Raw genomic sequence first — 27,331 nt, forward strand, 5'->3', positions numbered from 1 at the left:
GTAAAATACTGAAGTCCCATTTCTGCCTTATTTTACGCACCCTACCGTCTTCTTACCTCTCTATCTAATTCACACACATCCTGGCCAGTCACGAGACACTCCCAGATTTCCTTGGCACGATTCCAACCCAGATACAGAGTAGCTTCTTGTAAGAAAAATGCTAGAAATTTTAGATGGGCCTCTAAATACTGCAAAAAGAAGCAATGCTAATTAGTTAACTCCAGGCATTCCTACCTAAAAGCAAAATTAAAAACAAATTTTTTTGATTAAAAAAAAAAAGTTCTACCTAACACTTTCTCATATAATTTGGAGTAAAATAAATGTGAGACATCTGTTTGTAAGCTGACGGCATGATGTTTTGGAAGCTACTTCAAGTCTATTACCAATTTCAGTTGACTTTGGATGTCAGTAAAATATCATTTCAGCAATCTCAAGGTAAAACACCACAAACTCACAAGTGGTGAGTTAAGATTTTTTCCAATTTTTAAAAACAGTGTTACTAATCAGTTGATTTAAGGAACAATTCTCCACAGAACTGACAATTATTATTTCCGAAGAAAGACAAGAGAAAGGTGGTTATCTTTATCACTTTATCACAGGGAGTTTTTAGGGGATTTACTGAAAGATTTACCCAGAAATAACAATTTTCTCAACTTTTATTTTAAAATGGTTATAGCGAAAACACAAAACTGTTCCGTCACTACAGAGATACCTCACGCCGCCTCTTTTCGAGTGACACCCAACAAATATTATTTTTATAGTTCAAATGCAAAAAGCCAGATGAATGCTGTAAATCACGACACAAAAGCGCAATGCCGGATACCTCCCGGTAAGTGTATCGGCCGTCTACCAGTGTTGAACCAGTTAAGCCTCCGGGTCCAGCCACAGCAGCTGCAAGTCGATGACAGGCTATCAAACTTCCCGTTACCAATTTCACAATTTCAAAATTTTTCTTCAAGTCTTGAATAATGCTCTTGGCAAAAACAACAAAAAGAAAAATGGTATGAGAATCTGCAGTGATTGGGTCAGTTTAACACAAGCTTCTGTTTTATCACATGGTCCTAGGTGAGTGAAGGACAGCGAATCTAAGGATTTCTTCAATCCCAACTCTACACAAAAGCAAATAAAATCATCTAGTGTGCACATAACTAGAATTAAGGGAATTAGTAAACTTCTCTGCTAATTTTTTTCTTTTAGAGTTTTTTTTTTTTTTTTTTTTAAGGCAACTTTCCAAAGAACTATTTCACTGCTTGTGTACTTTTCCGGAGCTTTCTTCCCAAGTCTCTCCCACCAAGGAAGCTCCAGGTCCTTAAACAATCTAATCTTCCTGAGATCAAATGTCTTTACATCTTTCCAAACACATTTCCAAAATACCATCCTAACTTTTAAAAACTGGCGTAATCATTTCAATAAATTAAGGAAATAAAAAGGTCATAAATGAGTTCAGGATAGATCAAAAGAAAAACTCCATCGAAATGAAAGTAGAATGATGTTTAAACTCAAGATTATTAGAGAATATAAATGAATGATATTAATAATCATAAAAATGTAAAATAGTGACTATAAAACTCAGCAAGATCTTTATGTTTTGTTATTCTAACAGTTGTGTATGTAACTGTATAGTCATCGAACAGGGCTCTTCTCTTACCTTGTCTTGCTTTTGATAGGTCTGTTTTATAAACGAGCGCGTGATCTCGTGAAGCTGACGCAAAGCCGGCACCACCCATACAAACTGGGGATTATTGAGCTGAGATGACTAGAGTTAAAAAGAAGTTACATCAGTTAAAGCTAGAAATAAACGGCAGGCTAAATTTATTAGCTATAAAAATTTCCCAAGTCAATTAGGCTTTATGGCTACACATTCTATTATTTTTCTCTTCACACTGGCTCACTTAGAGCTCATCGCCATGCATTCATAATTCAGTCTTCAACTTCTTATTCTGCATGCAATTTCCTAAGGCCAAGAACTGCAAACAGGAGTGGATGTGAAGTGACAGTAAATGTATAGGGGTACATCAGCAAAAAACAGACAACAAGGAATTAGCAACTTCAGAGGATAGATTAAGTAGCACAGGCTGCTAGGACATGTTGGAATGAAATAAACTGATGGTCAAAATTTACCTTGGATAATACTGAGCTGGCTGATAAGTAAAGTGTTATAAAAATATGATTTTCTATAATTATGTAACTAAGATACCAATGATATGATCAAGATACCAATAGTGGTCTAAATATTAAAGAAAATACTCATGATCTGCTTGTACGTCCTAGTTAAAACAATTTTGCAAGAGAGAATTCTATTTTTATTAATTATTACAGCCACTACACATTTATACCTTATATTTTTCATAACACTTTCAAATGTTATTTCTGAAACTGGTACACGACAATCCAGATCTTTCATAGTACGTATCTGAAAAATCTGATGTTCGTGAAATAATCTTTAAAAGAACTGCTCTTTAATACATAGCATCTTTCCAACTAAGACATTCATAAAATTTGGAAGACTGTCCCATTTAACACTATTAATCAAATTATCGATTAAGTCTCTAAAAAACTGAGTAGAAGTTTTAAGTCCTTAGCCTTTACTTTAAAGGCTGAATTTTGCTTTTGTTTTTAAAGCCCTCTTCCTTCTTCCCAAGTGTTTCTGTAAGATGAAGACCTTTACAAGGTGGAAAATACTTTTGAAAAATATACTTTCTGTCTCTGGCAGGAAAACATCGTACTACTGAATATGTATATTCGGGAGAGCTATTGCCAAAAACAATACTGGTTTTCTTGAGGATTAGCCAATCAATCAGCAAATACCATATTTCCTGGATTCTAAGATACGGGTTTTATAAATTTCAACATTTCTGAAATTGACACTTCTTACAATTGTCAAAAGTGACTTAGCAGCCACTAGGTGCAGGAGTAAGTTTTGACACAGCTGTCCTTACACTGAGTACATGTACCCTTAGCTGTGTACAAAAGGTATTTGTTCATCTACCTGTCGCTTTAGCTGTGACTTCATTTATACAGCACCAAACAAGGATGGCTTTTTAACTTAAATTTAGATCATGGATTTGTTACTTAAAACTCTTATCAAAAAGATGGCACTATGATGTAACACTGACTACCCTGTTGTGTCTGTCAACTCAATTAAAAGCAAAGAAAACTGCCAGTGGTCTCAGTCTAAAGCATTTCTCATAGCCGGGAGAATTTGGTGTGACAGACTCAGACGCTGTGAAAGGCTTTGTCACCCAGCACTAAATGTCTCTGTCCAAAGGTGCACCCATAATTCGAGAGAAGCCGTTCATCCTGTAGTATACACAACGCAACTCAATTAAGGAAAAAAAGCAGCTTGAGTTTTACAAAAAAGGACAAGGACACAAAATTCCATATTCTTTCACATGCCTCAACATTATACAGTCACTCTTACAGATTTCGGCGGTCAAAATCACTACTCTAGATAATGAAAAGCACTGTGCCAGTGAAGCTCTGCATACTGGTCAAAAAGAGGCTTACATTCAGACTCTGAGTGGGAATTTAAACAAATGATAAACTAGAATGTGCAATTTCTTTTTTCTTCTTTGCAAACTTATTAGGTCTAACTAGACCTAATAAGTAAACTAGAATGTGCAATTTCTTCTTTTCTTCTTTGCAAACTTATTAGGTCTGTGATGCAGGTTGCAATCATGGGCATCTTAGAATCAGAGAAATAAGGTATATATTAAAGGCCAACTATTTGCAAGACTACCTACATATTGCAGCTAAAATATAAAAGTTGCAAAATGACAAAGAATAAAACTCTAAGGGCTTAAGTCCAAACTGATACCTACCAAAAGGATTATAAACATTAGGATATAAATATGAACCCTTCAGCAAATAATCTGATATATTAAAAAAGCATCATTATGACAGACTAAGTCAATTATGGCTAGAATATTTATATTTAACATAGAAAATCATCCTTTGAAAGTCGCTCACTATTCAATAAAATTAAGGAAATCATATAAAATTGGAATTTAAAAAGTATTTCTGATATATCTTCCTAAAGTGTATTAGCGAACAGAAAAGATGTTATTTAATTGTATCTATGACACTACGTTGCTAAGTTACAAGAAAAATTTAAATCATTTTTCTCCAGTTACCAAAGGGGCAAGAGACTATGGCGAACAATTACAATGAGCCTATTTGATAATGCCTGGTAATGGAGCTGAGGTTTCACAAGTAGGAGGTTAACGGTATGTCCAAAGTAGACACTCAATGTTAGATGAAGCCTCAGAGGTCAGTTGGTGCAGCCTGCAAACCTACGCCTAAATCCTCACTCACGTCTGTTAAATGACTGTTCTCCTAGTGTCTCCTGCAATGAGGAACTCAGGAGGCAGTGCATTCGACAGCAGACTGCTCTCACAGAAAGTGCACTGCCCTCTCATACTGAAACAGGCCTCCCGTGACCTCTTGAGAGGAATCAAACTTCTCTATAACAATCTAAGTCTTTGAAGAACACGTTCATATGCTTTCTTGAATTATCTTCTCAAAGCTGAACATCCCCATGTTCTCATCTATCTTATTTTTCCAGGCCTAGCCATTTATCTAGATTTGAAGTACCAATTTTTGCACAGGAGGGCATTTTTAAAAAAGTATTTCCTCCCGTGCTAACCACATCACTGGGAGACTGCACTGAGGACATCTTGCTACTTTTGCTTTCAATTACACGTTTTAGCAAGTAGAGGCCACTGCACTCTGGGTAAGTAATGATTTTAGTGTCCTCAACAGGGTGAAGGGGAGGAATGAGAGGAAGGGACGGGCATCAACGCAGAAGCTGCCAAGCGCTGGGCCAAGGGAAGCCTTGAGAGGATGACTTAGGGAATACACCAATACTGCTACTTGAGTAAAAATGACTTTTTTGGTTTAGTACATTTTTTTTTTTTGGATGAGTACATTTAAATTTTTTAATTGAAGGAAAAAAGAAGTGAAATAAGAGGGAGAGGGTTGGGGGTAAACAGTGGAAGGTATAAAGGAAGCAAAGGAAAGAGGACCAAGGGAGCCAAGGGTGTCCTGGCAGAATCTACAGAAATAAAGTTAAGAAATAAAGGGCAGACTTTCTGAACACAACAGTGGAATTCGGGAATTTTCAGAGTGTAAAAAGCAGAGGGAAGGGGAATCAGTTGGGGGGAAGAGAGGCAGCTGAGGGTGGGAGGGAGTAAGAGGTGGGTGGTCTTGTCTTACCCTTTGCTTAGTTTCTGTGTAGCCTGGCAGGGAGACATAATCCCCAGTCAGCCCACCTTGCTGCCTGGCAGGAAAGGGCATAGCATAGAAAAACACCTTTAGTGGCAGTATATAACTCACCCCCCTGCCTGGAGCCATATCCAGGGGGCTCTGATCTTCCCACTGCCCCCCTCAGCCGTGTGTACTTTCAGAGAGTATCTGCGAGAGCACTTAGTTCACTAGGAAGTGCTACGTAAATGCAAGGTATTGTTGTTTGGAACGAAATAATGGTCCAGCAGAATTTCTGTACTGGGAGCAGTGGGAGATTAAAAAAAAAAAAAAAAAAAGGAAGAGTACTCCTTTCAAGTCTCAAGAAATGACTCCAAAAATTGCCCTGCTGCTCTTTGAGTTCTGTCATAAAACAACAGGCATGAATGAAGTGACTGCAGAGAGGCAGTAAAGATGCAGGGATGCCGCTGACCTGACCAGGAGAGCTAAGTAACGCTGAGCCTGAGCTGCAGCAAGGAAGGAACAGACAGTGGGAAGGGGTTTCTGCTTTCAAAAGCCATTTCCCTGGAGGGAGGGAACAGTCTCTTTGGTGTGGACCCCTCCTATTTATAAAGAAACGTATCTATTACTGAGAAGAGAAGACCATTTTTCTATAGATACCCTTTTCCTCTTGCTATCACTACTGAAGGATCTAAACTCCTTACAAAACTCTGGATGAGGTCCAAGTGAAAGGCAGAGGCTGCAATAAATTATCCAAACTGCTGGACTGAGAAAACTGGAAAAATGCAAACTGGATCTGAGGATGAGAGCAATGCTGCTGAATTAAAGGAAAGATTTCTCATAACCTGAGCATCATCAGCTCCAGTCTGTGACTTTTTAAAAATCTCTAAAGCTAGATTTTATGTAGAAAATTCACCTGACCAAATTTCAGTGTCAAAAATATAAAACACAAAGTTCTTATGTGTCCCCAACTAAACCTGATGACCACATAGAACTTAATAAAAGCCCACTGAGTCACCACAGTCTCATAACGAGAGCTAAGAGTCCCTGAATACACCAATGAAAATTAGCAGTATTCAAGATCCTTTAAAGAAATACTTCTTAATGAAAGCCAAGAAAAATGTTTAGCCAATGAAATTACTAAGCCCCTGGCTGTTCACCAAAACCTTTTCTTATGTTACAGTAAGATGAGATCCCTCCCGCTACGAGGCTCTCCGTTTGGCCTGGGCCACCTGAGGGCCTCGGCTGGAGGAGCGTAGTGCTCTGGTCAGGGCTGCGGCAACAGGGGATGTGCCTCCGGGGAGTGGCTCTGTGATCAGCCCCCTCGAGCACGGGCTGGATGCTGAAGCACTGGAGCGACAGGAGAGCTACAGTCCTCACTGCTTACTCTGCTAACCACACTTTGAAAGGGTGGCCCCTAAGTCCCCCGCAGCCTAGAGGCCAGAGCCCTGAGCAGGGGAGGGCTCCCATAGCAGTCGCTACCCAAGACCACCTCCTGGCATCAGACCCCAGCAGCAGGACTCACTAAGGAATTTCTTTACGTACACCTGTGAACCAGGCACCTGAAAAACTACTGCATGCCAGCACTGCATGACCCTCTTTCTTCCCTTCTCTCTTTCTTCTTCCTCTATGAGGGTTCCTCCATTTCTCCCTCATGGCAGAGAAACGGGCATGACACTTATGCACAATCCACTGTACTTATTAAAGCTGTACAGACTTTGCATTTATTTTACAAAAGAAAAAACTAAGTTAAAGGTCTTACAATTTTATGGAAACAATATAATGAAACTACTCTGTGAATGTGACCTTGGATTCATGAATATTTAAACAGCGGTTTCTATCTGAACATTACTCAAAGAGACACAAAAAGAGATTATCTTAAAATTATGGTATCACTTATTAAAAGAAATTATTAAATTAGTATACCTTTTAGGCGGTTCCATCTGCAAATTCTTACCTTGAATCCATCCTTCTTGTTTTTTTCCAAACCTGACCATTCTCCAGGCTGAAATTAATTTTAAGAGAAATATAAGTGACTTGGTAAAAGCAGTACCTATAATTTCCCAATCTTGGACTCTAAGACAAGAGTTTCCAGGTAGGACATTTAATTTAATTTACATAATAGGATAAGAAAATTATTAGGCTCTAATTATAATACTATGGCTCTGACAACAAAACTAGACCAAAGATAAAACCGACCCTTTTAATATCTTCGATGCACTTAATGATGTAGCTCCTCTTGATTGCTTCTTTCACAGCATACGCGTCACTAAGGATTGTCAGGTGCTCCTCCAAGGCTTGCTGAATAAGGCTACTGGGCAGCGTTGGAAGATGCGCCAGTTCCCAGAGAACATCTAACACCTGCAATAATGCCACACAAGATGAGCCAGACCATACACCAGTCAGACCACATTAAGTATTTGTAGCTGGAAAGATTAATGTGATTCTCTTGCCTTTCCAGAAGTAGTCTCAAAGCGAGCTTCCCGGCCTATTCGTCCAATCAGACTCAACAGCTTCTGTCTTACCCGATCGCTTTCAGTCTCCCAGCTCTGGGGAACAGAAAAGACACGACAATCCAATATTATCAAATGGGCAAAACAAGCAGAAACTTTACACTTGAACTAAAATGGTTTAACAAAGTAAGAAGAGTTACTTAACTTAAAGGGGGGAGACCTCAAAATGAGCTTTTAGAAAAACCTAAAAGCAACTGCAGTTCTCTGGACACGTACCTTCTGGATGAGAACAAACAGATGATTAAGCTGATCTGAATTAAATTTGACAGCTGCTGCAGCAATAATAGTATGGATGTTCTCGATCACAGTAGATGATTGTCCGGACTGGAAAAGGAGACAGTGGGGGAAGTTACATCCTGCAACTTGGAAAGACCCTCACGCTTCTCCCAGCAACTGACAGAAGCCAAAGTACAACAGCAACAAGATAAACTGATTCTAGCCTGATCAGCATTCACTTGCATGATAACACTGGCGAAACTACAGGAAGCAACCACTGTTAATGGCCATCAGTTGGCCTTGTATAAATTTCTAGCAGCATTAAATCTTTAAAAAGATGAGAGTAAAGTTCTCAATCTGATATATGCATTTCAAGAGGAAAGCGAAATATTTTCAACTGTCTAATAAAGCTTTGAACTAAGTACAGAACAAACATATTCGCTTCCAGCACTTTATAAATGAGCTTGAGGGCCACAGCTGAGAGTACCATCTACTTTATTTTTTATTTCGCTCCTAGATACTTTATAATTTCAATTAATATTAATTTATCCCATGGCCAGTGAATCTCTGTTTCAGTGATGTAGGCCCTGTGGTCGACTTTATGGTCAAAACTCACTCTATAACCTCAAACATGACTCCATTATGCCTCACTGCACACCATGTGAAGGAACTGAAAAGCAGAGATTTCTCTAGATTCAATTCTACAAGAATCTGCTCAGTATCTACTATATACATATATTCACCAAATGTAACAGGGATATACAATATCTATTTCATGGCCTCTGATCTTCAACCTTACGTGGATTTAAAACTCACTCACAAAACAACATTATATGAGAGTATTCAACTACAGTTGACACGGGAAGCAAGATTTATGGGAAGCAAGATTTACAGGCCCCAGGACTGTTTTCTTTCAGTCCTGCACCTAACATTCTATAGTCTGCTTTCTGCTGCTAGGCTGGGAGCCTGAGAATTGCATTTCCTCTCCTAGCTATGCTCCCGTGATCTTTTGCCCATGGGAGGCACTGCTGGGAGATGAGAAGGGAAGAGGAAGAAAGAAGTGTTGGTTCGTGCTCAGGGAGTGGATGCAGGTGTTGGCATCGGTGGCAGCCAGGGAGAAGCCCTGGTGGCCAGGCCACCTCTTTGGCACCCCAGCATGTGCCATGAAAGCACCTCCCAAAGCCGCTCCCTTTCCTTGGACTTCAGATGCCCCTTTCCCCATTCTGTTCCTCCAGAACTTCTCTCTTTTGCTCTTCCAACCCAGCAAGGCCTTTGTAAACAAGCCCCTGTGCACAATTCCCTCTGAAATACCTAGTACAGCCTCTGTTTCCTGACTAGGTTCTGAGTGATACAGTGACTAAGAGGGTAGAGTCAAGGTGAGATCCAGGCCTCCTTGTGGCTTAGCAGCTAGACGAAGGCTAATACCATTACTGAAATAGCCTGGAAAATGACTAGGTGCTGACACACTGAATTTGAGATGCCTACGAGACGGTGTGCCCGAAGGCGCAATAGTTATGCGTCTAGGTACACGGCACTGGAGTGCCAAGAGGTCTGAATGGGGAACGCAGTTCTGAGTGTCAGCGGCATCCAAACGCACTCCAAGCCCCAGGAGGGGAGGCAACTGCCCCCCGGGAGGTTACAGACTGCGGAAAGGGCTAAGGCGTGAAAGAAACTAGTATCTACAAAGAAGAAGAGAATAAACAAGTTAGTAAAGGAGACTTACAGAGGGTGCCAGGAAAGTGGGGGGAAAATGAGTCCAACGGCCTAGTAACAAAGTGAAGGAAAAGAAAAGGCAGGGGTGCAGCCGATTCTGTGGCGGCTGCGGGGAGTCCTGGTGAGATGCGGTCTGGGAACTCAGTAAGTAGGACTCTCATCCTCACGTAACAACCCAACAGGAAAAACTCATCCATGAAAACTGATAAGCAAACGGTGAAAAGAACATGAGACTGGCAAACAAGAGACACACTGTCCTAGCGCTGCTGGGGAGCCTGCAGGATGGCTTTTCATCATGTTAACCTGGAAACGAGAAGACTAGATGCGCTCAGTCATTTCACATCTTCTGAGCAGCGCAAGCCTTTCTCACATACACAATCCTGACAGAAGCCCCAAGAGGGAAAGCAGATCTGAGTAGAGCTGCTGTGGCTAAAGCAAGATAGAAGCTCCATCTCCCTGCTCGTTCACCACCCTTCTCCCTCTCCTTCCGCCAGAAATACCGGAAAAAGGCAAAATTAATTCCGATCAACTTACCTGTATCTTCCAAATTTTAGTGAGCTCATCTAAAGACAATTTACTGCCCAAGAGTTCAATAATCCCCTTTATACGATCACAGTATTGGGCCTGGTCTATGTTGCCTAAGAGAAAAGACACCCAAGAGGTAGACAGATACAGTGAACGCTGACTTTCTAAATATGATTCTATTAATTCAAACCAACAGGAACTTGCTACAACATTTAAAGGCTAATACAGTCAAAGCAACGTTTTCTTACCTTTAGTACAAAAATACATTATTTATAATTATGTTAGGAAATATTTTTTTTAAAGCAACTTACCTTCCAATGCAATTGACAGAACTGAGTTTTCAACCAGCCAATCTAACAATCTGTCTGTATCTATAGCATTCTTCACTGATTTGGATAAAGTGCTATCTTCTATTAGTTTGGTTACCTAAAAAGACAGGATTATTGTGAATGACTCTAGCACAACTCTGCATAATCAAAACCTACATATATATGTATACATATCCTGTGACTTACACAGTGTTCTCATGTGGTCTGATAATTAGCCAAAATGTACTGAAGGCCAGTTACTGTAGTAAGTTAACAGACTACTTATTCTTGATGTCTCTTTAAAAAGAACATGGAGCCAAGAATGGCACTCCCCGGATGGCTCGGGAAAGAGCATCTGACCAAACTTCTACCAGTGCACATCCTTCAAATTCTATACTTGGGACCAGAGAGAAAGTGTCAGTCCCTCCCTGGTAATGGGACCCTCTACGGCCATGATGTCTACCCCACAAAAAAATGTCACTCTGTAGGAAGAGAGAAAGCAAAGCCAACACGTTCAGAAAAGCAGGGACAAGACTTGGGACAGAGTCCTGGCAGTGGTCAGGTCTCAAATTCTCATTGTTCATGCTGCCCACACGTGTACCTGCCCTTACATGGTCTGGCTAGTCAATCCTTCATTCATGTCAAACAGCCCAGCCTTCCTCCATTTAATTCCTTTTTTGGCCCCAGATGGGTTCACAACAAGTGTATTCCACTTGCAGTAAAGAATCCTAATTATAACAGAGCTTCAGGAAAAATGACTAAGTTCTGGAGTTATGCCTGAACTATACCGGCCCCATCTATACTCACCAAAACCAAACTACGTTTGGAAGAAGTTTAGGAAGCTACAGGAAAATATTTCTAGCATTTTGCTTAGGTCGTCATAGTTGTCATCTTTTTGTTTTTGTCCCAACCCCAGTTAGAACATTTGGTTTAAGAAAACACCTATCTGAAATGTAACAAAAGGAAGTATTCCCCTAGAGTAAAAAGTAAATCTCAAACGGTCTATTCCAAGGAATTATCTTCTAGAAAATTTCACAAAAACACAAACTACTTCAAATATTTCAGAGAATGAATTTTGAATGGAACACATATAAAAAGATCACATTAACAACTATATAACCCTATATACGATTTTACATATAATCATTGTTCTCTTTTTTGTATGATTACAAGAAACCATTCTTCTTCACTTCCCAACATTTTTATATTAATGACCGTAAGTTTTGGCAGAGCTTGAAGAGTCTGCGCTTTAAGTCTTCTAGAAGCAAATATAAAACTTACTTCTTTGAGGGAATTCATTTTAGCGCTAAAATGTGGTGATTTCAGCATGCGTAGTAGGATGTCTAATCGAAGGTCGTCCACCACGGTCACCAGATCCGGTTGGAAACGCATGCAGAGTAACTTGATGGCAGACAAGAGCTCAGGGATGCTAACCAATCTCTTTTATTAAAAGCACACACAAACAAAAAAGGACCCATGAAAACATTTTGATCGTAATTCTTATAACACACACAGGAATATAGGACATTTTCAACAGCAATGGTTTGGTGATATCTGATACTCCATATGGGCAATCAACTAGTTTGCTTTTAAACAAAAGTTAGCACACAGGTGAGCAAAAGAAAGGGTCCTGTGAGAATTTCAAGGTCAACAAAATAAATCATGTTAAATGTTAAAACTGCTTTAAACAACTTTGGATAAGCTTGTAGTATCAAATTGTTTTAAAGCTTCTTCAATGCTATACCAATTATAATACTATCTACATCAACATGTTAGTAAAATTCTGAACAGTATCACTTACTGAGAACCCTAAATTCACTCTATTGGTAAGATTTAATGCCAACCTGGTGCTTCAGAAAAAGCACCTGTTGGTTAGAAAATGTATAATTACTTTGATGTGAGTAGTGTGTGGCCAGAATCCAAAGAACAATGGTGTGTGAACCTTGCTCCAGGTCCTGGCTGTGCTTCCATGGACGAACAGGCACTGGGGCCTACCTGGCTGGAGACAGGATTTACCTTGTCTTTGAGGTCCTTCTCCTCCACACTCCGCACATCCTGGATTGTATTAAGGATGACCGGGTCTAGCATTGGCTGCAGAACAAAAGTGCTACACTTAATAAAGACTCCTGATGCTGCTTCAGAACTAGAGAGGCGATACTTCTTCATTCACATTTCACAAAGGAGAAAGTGCAATGCAAAGATCTCAATTCCAGTATCAGCTGCCATAGCTAGCTACTACCATCCTAAGTAGGCGCTCAAGGGACTCCATGCCCCAGCTCCTTCAATACCACGTGGGTGCAGTCCCTGTCACTGCTATGTTAGAAGGGTCCTTTTATTTTTTAAAATATGTTTTATTCATTTTTTTTTTTGTTTTTGCCAATACAAGTTTGATGTTTCCTTTTTTTCCTTCAAATTTTTATTTAAATTCTAGTTAGTTAACATACAGTGCAATATTGGTTTCAGGAGTAGAATTCAGGGATTCTTTTTTTTTTAGATTTTATTTATTTATATACTTGAGGGAGAGAGAGAAAGCGAGCGCAAGCAGGGGAGTGGCAGAGCGAGCAGGAAATGCAGGCTCCCCACTGAGCAGGGAGCCTGACACAGGGCTCGATCCCAGGACCCCAGGATCATGACCTGAGCCAAAGGCAGACTCTTAACCCACTGAGCCACCCAGGCACCCCAGAATTCAGTGATTCTTATAAGGGTCTTTTTTTTTTTTTTTTTTTAAGGATTTTATTTATTTGTCAGAGAGAGAGAGAGCACAAGCAGGGGGAGTGGCAGGCAGAGGGAGAAGCAGGCTTCCCGCTGAGCAAGGAGCCTGATGTGGGACTTGATCCCAGGACCCTGGGATCATGACCTGAGCCGAAGGCGACACTTAACCGACTGAGCCACCCAGGCATCCCTCATAAGGGTCTTTTTAAAGAGCAACCAAAGACACATAAACTAAAACATGAAGCATGAGTAGGTTTATTTTTGTAATAAAGTAAGTATTTTGCATTTGATTTTAACGAATTAATATAAGCATGGAGCACAAAAAAATGTGCTGCAATATGCACTATTTTTGTGTGCTGATCTCTAGAGGAGACTCATATAACACAATGCTCCAGAATTGTAGCAGTATCAAATAACTGCCTCTAAATACTACGTGAGAAGTAGGAAAATATTAGCTAGGTCTAAATGCTCACTTCCATCTAAGTAAAATAATTTTTAAAACTTATCTGGTGACAAGAGAAGATAGACAATATTTGGCTGTCAAGGCCAACAAGACATTAGCAATGAATTAAAATGACATCAGACAATTATCCAAATAGAATCTCTTCCTTTCTACTCATGCCCATTGTACAGTGAGGACTGGGGGCTGTTAGGGTTAAGAGGCAAGCACACTGTTCTCATCAGCAGCACCAGCCCTGCTTACTTCCCACTGTGGCTGAGACAGCATGATCAGCATTTTACAGACAAGGAAGCCAAGGCACAGACGTTACATATGTCTTCCAAAGTCACAGAAGTAGCAAGTAGTAGAGACAATTGTTAGTTTATGTCAAGTAATAGGATGTGAATATGGTATGAGAATAAATCCATGGCATGAATATATTCTTGAATAAATGTAAGAAGTTTGGATAGATTGAAATAATTAAAGCTAAATATGCTATGGTTGGAAATTCAATACTTTATTCTTTTTATAAAACTCTATAAAATTCTAAAAATTCTATCAAACCTAGAATTTCTAAAGAATTTAATATTAATTAGTAGCTGGGATATTTATGCTAAATCTCTTTCCAACAGAGCATTGCATGGGTAAAGAGTGTTTAAAAATCCAATCCTGGCTCTGATTATTAAAAAGCCAAGTATTAAATTGTTAATAATTATTAAAAAGTCAAATGATTTTGCCTCTTATATCTTAGTGTCTTAGTGTTTCAACTACAAAACTAATGATATGTTTAATAAGCTGAAAGAACACTAAATGTTTCTAAAGAACTTAATATCCAGAATGAAGAAATACATAAATAGCCATCTGATTTCATTTAAAAATCTTGCAGGATTTCTTTGACATTTAAAGAAAGCATGTAATGCTTAAAAATGGTGGAAATTTCCAGAACGTACTAAAACAAATCCTATCTCCCTTGTTAAAACGGCCCTAAGTAAATGAGATATTAACAAGAAGGAACAGTGCATACAAACACTTTGCTCCCAAAGGACACGATGCTTTCAAAGCCATTTATAGTAACTTAAAAAAAATCTCTGTGAAAGTTACAGGTTTCACAGACCTATTCACAAAGAAAATAAAAAAATGAAGGTATTTCAAAGTGACACTTCATTCAGTAAAACTTGTTAACTGAAATGGAAAGGAAATAAGAAAGTACAACAGGTCTTAAGCATTAGAAAATGGATACACCCAGCTTCGACTATGTGATGACCTGTTGACTTATGATCTGCAGTGGCAGGAAATTAGACAAGATGTGCCGTTAGGCCGCTATTCAGTAGTCACTTGGCTAGTAAGTAAGCCAAGTGGGTTGCTCAACATGCTCTAATCTAATACATAATGGTACCGAATCCTTAAACAATCCTGTGAAGGGGGCTGGGATATATGCTGCCTATTTTACAAGTAAGGAAATAAAAATACATGTAATCGTATATAAATTATATTTGATAAAATAAATTGAAAAGGCAAAGAATCTTCTTAAATATTAGAATACCTTAAATTATTAATCATTTTTTAGTTAGCTTCTGATAATATTTTTACTAGAAAAATAGCTAATCTGAAAAAAAGAAGTTACTCTGGATAAGGCACAATTCTGAACAACCTGATAAAAAGATAATGATGACTGTTGGTGTGTCTTAGGTCACCTTCTGAGTAAGTGTCAAGTGGCCTCACCTTACCTGAACCACCGAGGAATTGAGGTACTCTGCACACACCCCTAAGGGCTGCACCAATGCTGAGACTGCCTGAAAACAAGGACAGTGCAGGTTAGACATCAGTGCGAGAGGGTTTTTTCCTTTTGGCATAACAAATCGCTTTTAATATATCAGAGACAATCTGAAATGTCTTGATCATAGACAAACCATTCTCCTGGATAGGAAGAACTGATATGAAGATGTCAATCCATTTAAACTGTTATAGAAATTTAATGTAATTTAAATCATAATATGCCAATAAAACTTTGGAGGACTGGATGAAAGATTTTTAAAGTTCATATCACAGAATACTAAATTTTTATTTGAAAAAGGAGAGAACAGTTGGTGAAGAAATGTACCTTCAACAAAAGACATCAAAAACTTCCATGAGGAAAATTATAAACCTTTACCAAAATACATAAAAGAAGGCCCAAATAAACAGGGAGATACCATGTTCTCGGATGGAAAGGACCAGTACTGCAATTTTCCACACACTGACTTATAAATTTAACACAATTCCAAACATGATCTCAGTGGGATTTTCTGCAGGACAACCTGACATGTTGACTATATTCAAAGAGTCAAACTATGAGAATGATCAAGAGAATCTGAGAGAAGAATGATGTTGGGCAGACTGGAGCTACCAGTGGTGAAAACAGGGGAGCAATAGTGAACAAATGGGCAAAGAATGAACAGACGAATGAATGACTCAAACAGAAGTCCAGGAACACACCCATGGACATGTGGGGCTTTGACATGTGATAGAGACAACACATCAAAATAGTAGAGAAGACAGGGACTAGTCATTAGAGGATCTTACAACAATTAGTTATCCATTTGGAAGAAAATGAAATTGGATCTCTATCTTACATAATATATAAAAAGAAATTCTAAATGAATTCAAGAACTAGGTATAAAAAATAAAACTGTAAATGTATAAAATGAAAGGAGTATTTTTATAACTTTGAGATGGGAGAACGTTCCCTAAGCAAGTTAGGAAACTCTTAAGCCATTAAGGAAAAAAATCTACATAAAATGTGGAAACTTGTGTATAGCAAGACACCATCAACAAAAATAAAAAGAGAAGCAAAGACTGGAAGAAAAAATTTACAAATACATAAAGTAGACATGGCACTGATATGCTGAACATAAAAAGAATTCCTGAAAGTTAGCAAGAGAACCCCAAAGTAACCTAAATAACTAGATCAATTTACAGAAGAAATGCAAATAGCCAATAATCACATGATGAAATGCTCAAATTCCCAGGAAATCAGTCTTACAAATTAAATAATAAAATGCTATTTTTGTCCATTATAATGAAAAATTAAAGATGGAAAATATTCAGTACTAACAAGAGAAATAGGAAAGGAGTTTATGGGAGTACAGACTGGTATAAGCTTTTTGGAAAGAGATTTAATACTACTGATTATAATTTAAGAATCTATACAGTCTTTAACCCAGAAATCCCGTTTTTTGGAATCTGTCCTTCAGAAATGGTAGCATATGCACAACGACAAATTTATATGAAACTCTCTGAAGAGCAAAAACTTAAATAATCCAACGCCCATTAAAAAATGACAGCATCAGGGTACAACAGGTGCAGGAACAGGTGAGAGCCATTAAAAACAGTGATAGTGCTGACCTGGAAAGATGTCCATGACAGACTGTTAGATGAAAATACGCTACTAGGTATAGCTTGATTACAATTCAGTTTTAAAGAGAGAACGAGAAAGAGGGAAAGATCATGCACAGGTATGTTTTACATAAATTTAGGAAAAAGTCAGAAAGGCACTGCATTAAATGGGTACCTAGGAGGTAGGTATACGTGTGTGGGGGTGGGGGACAGGCAACTTTCATTCCATACTTTGTACAGGTATTTTTCACTGATGAATTGTGAATGACGTTTTTTCCCGGTATTTTTCAAATTCAAAACCATGTAGATACAAATGTAAATGTAAAATGAATGCATTTACTTGTACGCAGTGGCCTGAATTTATTCTAGGACATAATCACCTCCTTAACTGGTCAGAAAGCAGGCATTTATTTTGAAATTTTAATCATGCTTGTTTGCTATAATTAGAGTCTCAATCTTTGGGAATCTTTCTCCTATGCCTGAATTTTATCATCTCCTCAAATACAACCTAAACAACATAATTCTGTATCAACTGCAGCAACAACATGGTTGCTCTGAAAAATGGGGAAAATCCTGGAGGAATCTTTAACCTCAAGATATCTGATAATAACGAGGGTAAGCCCAGATTCCTATATATCCACCCTTAGCCAATTTTCTTCCAGGTAGGCTAGAAACTTGGGATGCTCTGTATTTTTTTTTTAAATAAATTAACTGCCAGAATTAGTGAGTGTTTTAACATTTAAAAAAAAAGTGAAGCTAATTTTTGACATGGCCAATGACCTATATAGCCAGTTCTTGAGAAACAAGTAAACTGGATAAAACCCTATACCCGAATAAATTTTTTGTTTTAAAAGCTTTGTTTCTTAAATCACTACTCATTATTTTTCCAGTCAGGTCACTTCTAACATGCTCGATCCATTCAATGGGGATCCAAATGACAGCCTAACAACCTAGTTCATGTCAGGGAAGGTAGAAGACACTCCCTGGTCAGTGTCAGCAGAAGTATTTATGAACTGGCAGACACCTGATCTTTCAGGATGAACAGTGGCAAGAAAGGGTCAGTCTCTCTTCTCGGTGTTATTCCTGCCCTCACCCAAAGGTGGACCAAGGGGGTCAGCTGATTAGCCACGGTTCCTCAGGGATAACTGCTGTTCATGCACAACACTGCATCACTCGGGCAACGGATTACCTTCTGTTCTGATCACATAACAGTAGCTAGCACTGGGCCTTATACATGGCAAGTACATATGAGTAGTTGACTGAATAATTAACTAGAAAACAGAACAGTGCTCTGAGCTACAAACAGGTCAGCACTCTGTGAAAAATTAAAGACTGAGTTATTCCCCCTTACCACCAGGTTAAACTTTTTTTGAGAAAAATGAAGTCACATAAAAAGAGAACGGTATTGCACCTGAGGGAAGAGTCTAAGCTCCTGTTATAGCTCTTTGTTATCTTTGCATCACTGTAACACCAAAAAGCTTACTAACAACCTTAAAATGAAATATTTTATTTGTGCCTGGCACTAGGAACTACACTGTGGTGTGAATCATGACACTGTTAGGTACACATGCACTTGCCACAGACAGCACCTATCCTTAAAAAGCAAGATAATTTCACATAACCCTCCCAAATGAAGAGACTAATACCAGAGGCAAAGGGAAATGAAGTAAAAAGGAACAAACACCCTCCACTGAAAATGGGTTACAATTAGAGGCGAATATTTCTTTGGTTATAAGAACCACTGAAGCTGCTCCCGCAGAGATATCTCACACAGTAACGTTTCCCTCACTGTGTCCAGACTACGTCCCTTCGGTTACATACCAGCCCGAATAAAGTGAACTCCCACTTTGGGCACATTTAGTGGTTTAACTTACCCCAAGTTCTATATCTTCCGAATGAAGCTTGGCTTGGATTGCTGCAAATCCACCTAATTCTCCAAACTGAGGGGGAAAAAAAGGCACAAATTAGTTTTAAAGTGCTGTACATCAATAGTTTAAGCAAAAAACGAAGACCACCATTCTACCCTAACAACATGCTCTAGATAATACTGATCTTGAGAGAGTCATCCCCAAAGATCACTCTACTGTTCTGTGATACACTGCAGGAGATGTGCTGAGTTCTAAAGGTGACATTCATCTGTATAAACAGCATGTATGAAAAAGAGGAAGAACTACAGAATCTACCTCCTTAGGAAAAAAATTCTTATTACTCTCTCTAGCTGTCATTTACTTAAAATACCAAACTCTAGGCAAGCTCATTAGAAGAAGGAAAATAGGACCATATTAATGAAAGTTGTATACCTTATTTACCAAATCCACAACCCATCCATGAGGCTCCTGTGAGAAAAGAAAACAGAAACTTGAGATGGCAAGATGAGAACTTCCCCATTAACCTTTGTATTTCTTTTAACCTCAGTCAAAAGTTAGATAAAAAAAAATATGAAGATTTGAAAAATACCCCAAAGGGCTTTTCTACATGTTTCTCAACGGGAGTCTGGGCCATTACTGTATACAACTGGAGTTTGCGTGTCTGTGCTTGGATGGCACTGCTCCAGCATGGCGCATTTGTGCACTTCTCCGTCGCTGAGGGCAGGTGTTCAAGCTCTCCAAGGTGCAGGATAACTTGAGTTAAATTCTCTAAGAAAATTACATTTTAGAAATTAAGAATTCCTAACCCAAGGAGTAGCAGATCCCGAATAAAGAGGTTAAGTTTCAGTCCCAGCCGTCCCACTAACCGGTGCCCTGGAGCACACACTTTCTTTTCCCTGCTTTCCCTCCTTGCTTTCCTTTTCAAAACCTTCACCGCTGCGAGGGCTGGATACCATTGTGGGGGAGCAGTGACTGTCAAGAGATGTGGTCCCTGCTTTCATGGAGCTCATCCTGTAGCAGTGCCCACAAAAACAAGTAAACTAACACATACCTAACAACTCAGTCTGGGCTCGATCCCACAGAAGGAAAAACCAAATGAGAAATGGAAGGAGCCTACTCTGCTCAGAGTTGTGGTCACGGAAACCCTCTCTAGAGAAGTGGTCTTCGAGCTGGATCCTACAGGATGAGAGCGATTTAGCCATTCAAGGAGTCCAGGCAGAGAGGCCGCAATGGCAAAGGTCCCGTTTGGGCAAGGCCGTGAAGAAGAACTGGGAGGGACTCTCCCAGCTGGGACACAGTGAGCCAGGGAAAGCAGCACGGGTGAAGCTGTCGAGAGAGGCAAACCCGGATCACGCGGAAACATGGAGACTGGGATTGGAAGGAAAGCAAAAGTGTTTAAACCAGAAAGTGACACCTTTTATGTTGTAAGCTGACCAGTCTCACAGTTGTGTGGTGGATGGAATGGAATGGATGAAGGCGCATGGAAGGGAGAGACTGCACGCAGCTGGAAGCCAAGTGCAGTAACCAGGCAAGACGTGATGATGTTGCGGGCAGGATGGCAGCAGCAGAGACAGAGAGAACTGAACAACCTCTGAGATGAACTCCAAGGACATGTTTATGGCTGGAGGTAGGTCAGAAGGGATGAATCGTGGCGGACTCCTGTGCGTCTGGCTTGAGCACCTAGGTAGAAGGGGAGGCTGTTTACTGACAGGAAGAAGAAGGAAGGCTGGGGAGACGGAAGAAAGCTCCATTTCAGGCACCCTACGTTTGAGACGTCTGTGTAGCAACCAAAAGAAAAACAGTTGGCTCTTCAAGTCCGGTGTGCTCAGAGAAGATGCTTGGGCCACAGAGATACACACTGAAGGGCCATGAGCACAAAGATGGTATTTACATCCATGAGAATGGAAGACAGTTCTTAGGGAAAGAATAATGAACAAAGAGAAGGGGTCTGGGTCAAAGCTGAATGAAGGTGAAGGAATCAAGGAACGCAATGTGATGACTTATGGAGTAGGCAGAGAAGCAAGAGACTACAGGAAGAACTGATTTGGGAGAGGCAGGAACTCACAGTGATTGCCACTGTTGATGAGGTCAAGAGACACTTCCTGTGGCTCTGGAAACATGGAGGCTGTTGGTGCCTTACCGAGAGTGGTTTCAGGGGCGTGGTAGAAAAAGAAGGTGGACTGGAATGCTCTGAAGGGTTCACGGAGACTTTGGTCTAGTTACCCTAAACACCTCTCTAACTGAAGAGCACTAACACCACAGTCAAAAACACTAAAAAAATCTTTTAAAACATATAGCTGAGTTGGCACAAAGTGCTCAGAAGCTGAAAACAAAGAGAAAGCAGAAATTGTGTGAGGTAAGCAGACTCTGAGGCCAGCCTTCACAGCACAGGCTGTGGAACCCCAGTGAGCTCTGGCCTCCATTTTCACAGCCAAGGTGGGGCCAGAAGACTAAGAGGAGAGAGTCACATAAAGCTGGAGCTCAAAGAGCTACCACCTCAGTGGGAGGTGAACTGAAAGAACTCACCTGCAAGAAAGGGAGAACCACAGGGAAGCCTGCCCACCTTGACTCTGATCCTGGATAGAGGGGAGAAAAAACTCTCTAAGAGTCTGTAACCATAACATGCTTCACATGGCTTCGCTTCTCAAATTCACACTGACTTTGGGGTGCTGGGTGGCTCAGAAGGTTCGTCAGCCAACTCTTGGTTTCGGCTCAGGTCATGATCTCTAGGTGGTGAGATCGAGCCCCAGGTCAGGTTCCAGCGTGGAGTCTGCTTGAGATCCTCTCTCTCCCTCTCCCCCTGCTCACACACTCTCTCTCTGTCTCTAGAATAAATAAACAGGGTTCCTGGGTGGCTCAGTCGGTTAAGCGTCTGCCTTTGGCTCAGGTCATGATCCCAGGGTCCTGGGATCAAGTCCCACATCGGGCTCCCTGCTCAGCCTGGAGTCTGCTTCTCCCTCTACCTCTACCTGCCCCCTGCTTGTGTACTCTGTCTCTCTCTCGAAATAAAATCTTAAAAAAAAAAAAAAATAATAAATAAATCTTTAAAAAAAAAATTCACACTGACTTTATGGTCTGAAATACCTGAAGCTGAGAATTTATTCTAAAGTGGTCCCAGATGGAAGTGCTCCCAGGCACCTAGAGGAAGTAAAGGTAAACCCTCTCTGAAGGAAAGAACTTTCAATGCAGGCCTCAAACAATCCTCCCAGATTAAATTTCAAGAAATACGACTTCACAGAAAAACAAACACAAACGTGTGTGTGTGTGTGTGTGTGTGTGTATTTGTATATACACATACAGACACAAAAAACAAGTTAAAGTTAGTAAAAGCCAGCAGAATCAGAACTGTAGATATCAGACACAGAACACAAACACACAGGAGAATGAAAACATGAGGCAGGAACATGAGATAATAAAAATGAGTAAACAAAGTCAAATGAGAACCAAATAGAATTTATATAAATGAAGAAAAGTCATTAAAATTGAAGACTTTTAACAAACAGGCTAGACAGCATACCTGATACGCCCAAAACCACAATTAGTGAACTAAACCCCAGATCTGAAAGAAATGATCACAACCTGCAGCACAAGGACACAGGAAGATGGGAAATTTGACAGAAGTTAAGGGACACGGAGGACAGACGCGAAGGTTTAACACACATCCAATCGAAGTTCTGAAGAGGGGAAACTGACTAGAGAAGAGGAAAGATAATGGCTGAGAATTTTCCAGAATTGATACAAGATATTAATCCTCAGATTTAGAAGCCCAGTGAATCTGAAGCAAAACAAATAAAATGAATACCATGGTCACAGGAGAGTCAAACCAACAAATATCAAAGAGAAAGAGATCTCCAAAAGAAGATGGACTTCTTACCACAGCAACAACAGTCAGACCAACCACCAACTTTTCAACAGCAATAATCAAAGCCAAAAGAAACTGACATAGTATCTCTGACATTCTTAAAGTGTATCAGTCAATCTAGAATTTAAAACCCAGTGAAAATATTCTCTGAGGCATGGGAAACAAAGTAAATTTCAAGTGATCAAAAACAAATACTTAACTACCAATGGGCCCTTACTAAGAGACACTTTCAAGGATGCACTGCAGAAAGAAAAAAAAATGACCCCAATACATACATATGGCTAAGTTAAATGAGATAGTACATACATATGGCTAAGTTAAATGAGATAGTACATACATATGGCTAAGTTGAAACGCTGCACAAAAGAACAATGATGATATCTGTCTGAGGGTAAAGCAAGACAGGAGAGGACTGAGACACCGCATGATGACGACTAAGGGGACAGAGAATAAGTCAGGTGGGGAGTGGGAACACGGAACCTTCCAAGGTCTTTGTGTGCTGCTCAGAGGAGGACAGATTATTAATGAAATTTTGATTTCATCTACTTAAGTTACAGTTCCGGGGTAACCAGTAACAGAGTAAGTGGGAGGGGAGAGAGGCGGAATCTTCTCTGGTAGGGGTGTGGAGGGGCAGAGAACCATGCTGAAGCTAGAAAGGGACACGGGATCAAAGGCAGAATTTTTAACGATGGGGAAGACTAGAGCATGACGTACACAACGGGGATGCTCCGACAGAGAGGGAAAGACTGAGGGTACCGAACAAAGGACAGAAAACCTGAGGAAAATGACTGAGAAGGCAAGAAGAAAGGGGATGATAGCAGGCCTCTGCAGGAGGGCGCATTCCTGTGCAGTGCTGAGAGGAAATACACAGACTGACCCTTTCTGGTCCTGGATGTCATGTGCAGGCGAAGAGAAGGCACATTTGTGGAGTGCTTACAATAGTGAACCCCCGGGGTTAGTGTTTCTGTATACAGTTGTCATCCAACCTTCACAACAAAACCAAAGACGAGGTTTTTAATATTTTGGGAAGCAAGACTGTAGATATTTACAGATGCAGACAATGAGGCTGGATTACGTGGGTTCTTCCTGTGACTAGGTTTGTGGACTCGGGCAAGGACTCAACTCCTGTGTGCCTCAGTTTCTCGTCCATGAAATGGGGTCAAAAATAGTACCTCACTCATGGAGTTGTTGTGGGGATCAAATGCCACAGTGTCTTCTCACTGCCCTTTCCACTCGGCCCTCATTCCCTCCTCTCTGGAGGACTGCCTGACCCTCCCAGACAGCACTGGCTACCCTCTCTTGCAGTCCACGTTACTGTGACTACATGTACTGTTTATGGCACCTTCAGTTTTTGTTTTCACATTTCCTCCACTAGCTCTAAGTTAGGAGCCATGGCTTATTAATCTTTATAGGACTGCTGAACTAAAACTTCTGCTTTGACTAAAGCAACGGATAAGTTTTCTATCTACTCTACTGACTCCTTTCAATGGTTTCTCAAAAACCAGAGTCTGATCAACAGATGTTTAGATTATGTACTCCTTGTGGGCATAATGTTATTGGGCACATTGTAGGCCTTTAAATATAAAATAAAGATAATTGGTTCTTGGCTTGGAAAAAAACCCAAAGCTTTAATGCTTCTGGAGTTTAAAAGAAAATGATACATGAGACTACTTTCTAGATTATTTTTTCTAGGCATAATTAGCCATTTCAAACGGTTTCAAATGCTCTAGCTTGTCAAACATCTCTGAGAAACTGGGACACCCATTAAACTGGGGTTCTGACAATTCAATAAATAGGGCACTGATGTCATGCAGTCATTCCACATTTCACTAAACATAATTTCAAATCTATAAAATTCTTTATGTTGGTTAATAGCTGTGGAAAAATATGCAATATCTGAAAAAAAAGTTAAGCAATTTTATGAGCCATATGGAATATCTGTCATTTTTCACAGACTGTTTTAACCCTTCCACGTAAATTTTTACGGCGCAAAAAATCTTTTTCAATACATTTCTCTATAAAATGATGAAACAAGACCCTGTTTACCTTTTGGAAAGTAGACACAGGTGAAACAGCAAACATATTTCCCTCCCCAAACACTTCTGTCCAATTCCTCTGAGACACTTTCATTCTGTTTTTAAAATGGTATTCATTATCAGGATTGAAAGCCTAGATTCAAAGAGAACAGAGAAACACCATTATTATCTATTTCTATAGCAACAAATATTAGCATTAGAAAAGACGAAAAAATATAGCATTGGACTCCTTCGGTAATGGAATCTTTCAAATATCCCAACAGCGTGTACCCCTGAGCTAGGGCAGAGGAGCGGGTGAGTGAGGGAGAGCTCTCCTCTCCTGTCCAGTGGCCGCCGGGAGGGAATGCAGGGCACACGGCCAGGTGTCCTGAGCTGCTGCAGGTACGGCCAGGCAGCAGGGCCGTAAAGGCCCCTTCTTCACACAGCTACTGGGACTAGTCAGGGAAAAAGGCCAGAAACCAAACCGCAGGAGCACCCCATGTGAAAGCATTTATGATGTGAATAATCAGGAAGACATGAGGGAAAGCAATTTAATTATTGTAAGAGCTAAGAAAGCTATTAAAATTAGAAAGGTATTTTGTTAAAACTGAGAACACAGAATGAATGGTTGCTCTGTTTTAAAAATAAAAAGCAAGGTCCCTAACAGCTAAATTAATACCTTTTACAATATCATTATCACTCATTATTAATTACAAGTCAGAGGACAGTCGGTACTTTAAACAAAATCAAAACACAAAGTACTTCATTTTAGAGATAATGTACCATCGTAAGCACACCCAGGAGACCAGTGGGAATCGGATCTTGTTTAATTCTCTCTGCAACCAGTTCTATTAATAGCATCAACATGTTGTAGATTCCTTCATGAATTTCAGTACCCCACTTGTGAACAGCACTCGAAGTCAGGAGCTACAAAAACAAAGGGCACTTTAGAGTCCAACTTGAAAAGAAAAAGTCTATTGTTTATCAGCTCAATCTTGAATAATCAAGAGATGATTACCATAGTATCACTTTTATGCAGATGACTTGCTTTAAAAGGCCTATAGCCTGCAGCCCATCTACTCACTCAATGATTTCAGAATCAACATTGAGTTTTGTTTTTGAACATTAATTCCCTCACACTGAAGCAGCTGGTTTAAAAGAAAATTTTCATTTGCTTCTCCACTTTTCGTTGTTACTTGGGGAGGTCAAGTGGTGTAGAGCAAGGAAGAACCTGAGACCAAATCCTGGAGCTACTACTGTTTTATAGCTGTATGGCCTTGGACGAGAAATTACCCGAGTTCCCAGGGGCTCAGATGTCTCAGGTCTAAAGAGGCAAAATTCCTACCCACTTCACATAGATGTGGTGAGTATCAAAAGATAAAACAAATGTGAAAGTGTTTTATAAATAGCAAGGTATTATTATTAACATATAATGGCTGTAACTATTAACCAATGTTCCTAGAATCTAAGAAGTACGCTATCTTTCATGATTTGAACATACATATTCCTGCTGTATTCTTAATATCTCAGAAACAGGACCGCGTCTTTCCACCTGTTGACCAGATGGCAACCGGACTACGAATGTGAAAAAATTTTAGAAATACTTTACCAGATTCTTTTGCTTCTATTCTCCTTTTGGTATGTAGAGAAGTAACATGCAATTTTAAAAAATGTTTAAGCAAATCTAAAAGAACTCTAAGTGATAAGGCATTGTAACATTTTGCAGCTATTTTTCTTTAATATAAAACAAAAAACATATAACAATGGTGCATCTTACACTCAGCATCTTAAGACTCATTAAAAAGGAGGGAAAAGGCGCATAGATGAATCTAAAATAATCATCATTGGATTTCTCCAAGCCTCAGTCTAGTCCTTGGGGAAATCTAATGCAGGAACAACTTGCCAGAACAGGAAATGAGAAAATCAAAGGGTTTCACTTAATAAAATGATGGCAAATTGGTATGGTGGTATCATGTTTTTGTAAGATTTCCCTTCAGAAGGAAAACACTATGCAATAAAAATTCCATCTTGGTTACACTGAGAACCCCTTAACAAGAGCAGCTTGAAAGAGCCCAAACTTCTTTAGCTACAGAGAAAAACCCCAGTTCCAGATTTTCTAAATACCAATTAGCTGCACTATTTGTGCAAACAAGCAATAACCGTAAGACTGATTTTATATAAACCAATGAGTTATTTTTTTTTGCAAGAATTTTTTGCCTGCCTCTATCTTCTTCCTATACTTAAATAATAAAGCAAAAGGAAGCAGACGAGCATTCGAGAAGGGTCATGTGACTATAAAATAAAATGTATGTGGATGTAGCACCACTCCCTCTGCTGCCATCTCATTTGCTCAGTTTTGAATGTGGACAGGGAAGTCTACCTACCTTGCAGAAGATGGGGGAAAGACAGGCAGCCCTTTGTGGGGAAGCTATGCTCAAGGTTTCAACGTAACTATGCCCTATGGCCAGACCTAGATTTCCTTTCCTGCTTGAACGCACAGTCAAGAATCCAGGCCAGCCTGAAGGTAACAGGTGAAGAAGGCAGACATGACAACAGAGCCCCTGTGGTGCGCCTTATTCATAC

At 39.8% G+C, this 27,331-nt stretch overlaps 1 protein-coding gene across 3 annotated transcripts in view; it reads right to left on the reverse strand.

Moving 5' to 3' along the window:
* The window catches only part of USP24 (ubiquitin specific peptidase 24), a 136,849-nt gene that overhangs the window by 77,890 nt on the left and 31,628 nt on the right, over nucleotides 1-27,331 (reverse strand). For all 3 annotated transcript variants that reach the window (XM_027590271.2, XM_027590202.2, XM_027590361.2), the window contains exons 4-19: nucleotides 25,532-25,675; nucleotides 24,780-24,902; nucleotides 19,304-19,339; nucleotides 18,878-18,943; nucleotides 15,356-15,421; nucleotides 12,494-12,568; nucleotides 11,759-11,917; nucleotides 10,481-10,595; nucleotides 10,179-10,282; nucleotides 7,932-8,039; nucleotides 7,656-7,751; nucleotides 7,402-7,563; nucleotides 7,160-7,207; nucleotides 1,649-1,756; nucleotides 824-973; nucleotides 57-188 (exon numbers count right to left, since the gene is read on the reverse strand). In XM_027590271.2, the coding sequence (XP_027446072.1) occupies nucleotides 57-188; nucleotides 824-973; nucleotides 1,649-1,756; nucleotides 7,160-7,207; nucleotides 7,402-7,563; nucleotides 7,656-7,751; nucleotides 7,932-8,039; nucleotides 10,179-10,282; nucleotides 10,481-10,595; nucleotides 11,759-11,917; nucleotides 12,494-12,568; nucleotides 15,356-15,421; nucleotides 18,878-18,943; nucleotides 19,304-19,339; nucleotides 24,780-24,902; nucleotides 25,532-25,675 (1,692 nt within the window). The remainder of the gene's footprint in view (nucleotides 1-56; nucleotides 189-823; nucleotides 974-1,648; nucleotides 1,757-7,159; nucleotides 7,208-7,401; nucleotides 7,564-7,655; nucleotides 7,752-7,931; nucleotides 8,040-10,178; nucleotides 10,283-10,480; nucleotides 10,596-11,758; nucleotides 11,918-12,493; nucleotides 12,569-15,355; nucleotides 15,422-18,877; nucleotides 18,944-19,303; nucleotides 19,340-24,779; nucleotides 24,903-25,531; nucleotides 25,676-27,331) is intronic.

Source organism: Zalophus californianus, chromosome 4 (assembly GCF_009762305.2).
Source record: "Zalophus californianus isolate mZalCal1 chromosome 4, mZalCal1.pri.v2, whole genome shotgun sequence".
Taxonomy (NCBI): domain Eukaryota; kingdom Metazoa; phylum Chordata; class Mammalia; order Carnivora; family Otariidae; genus Zalophus; species Zalophus californianus.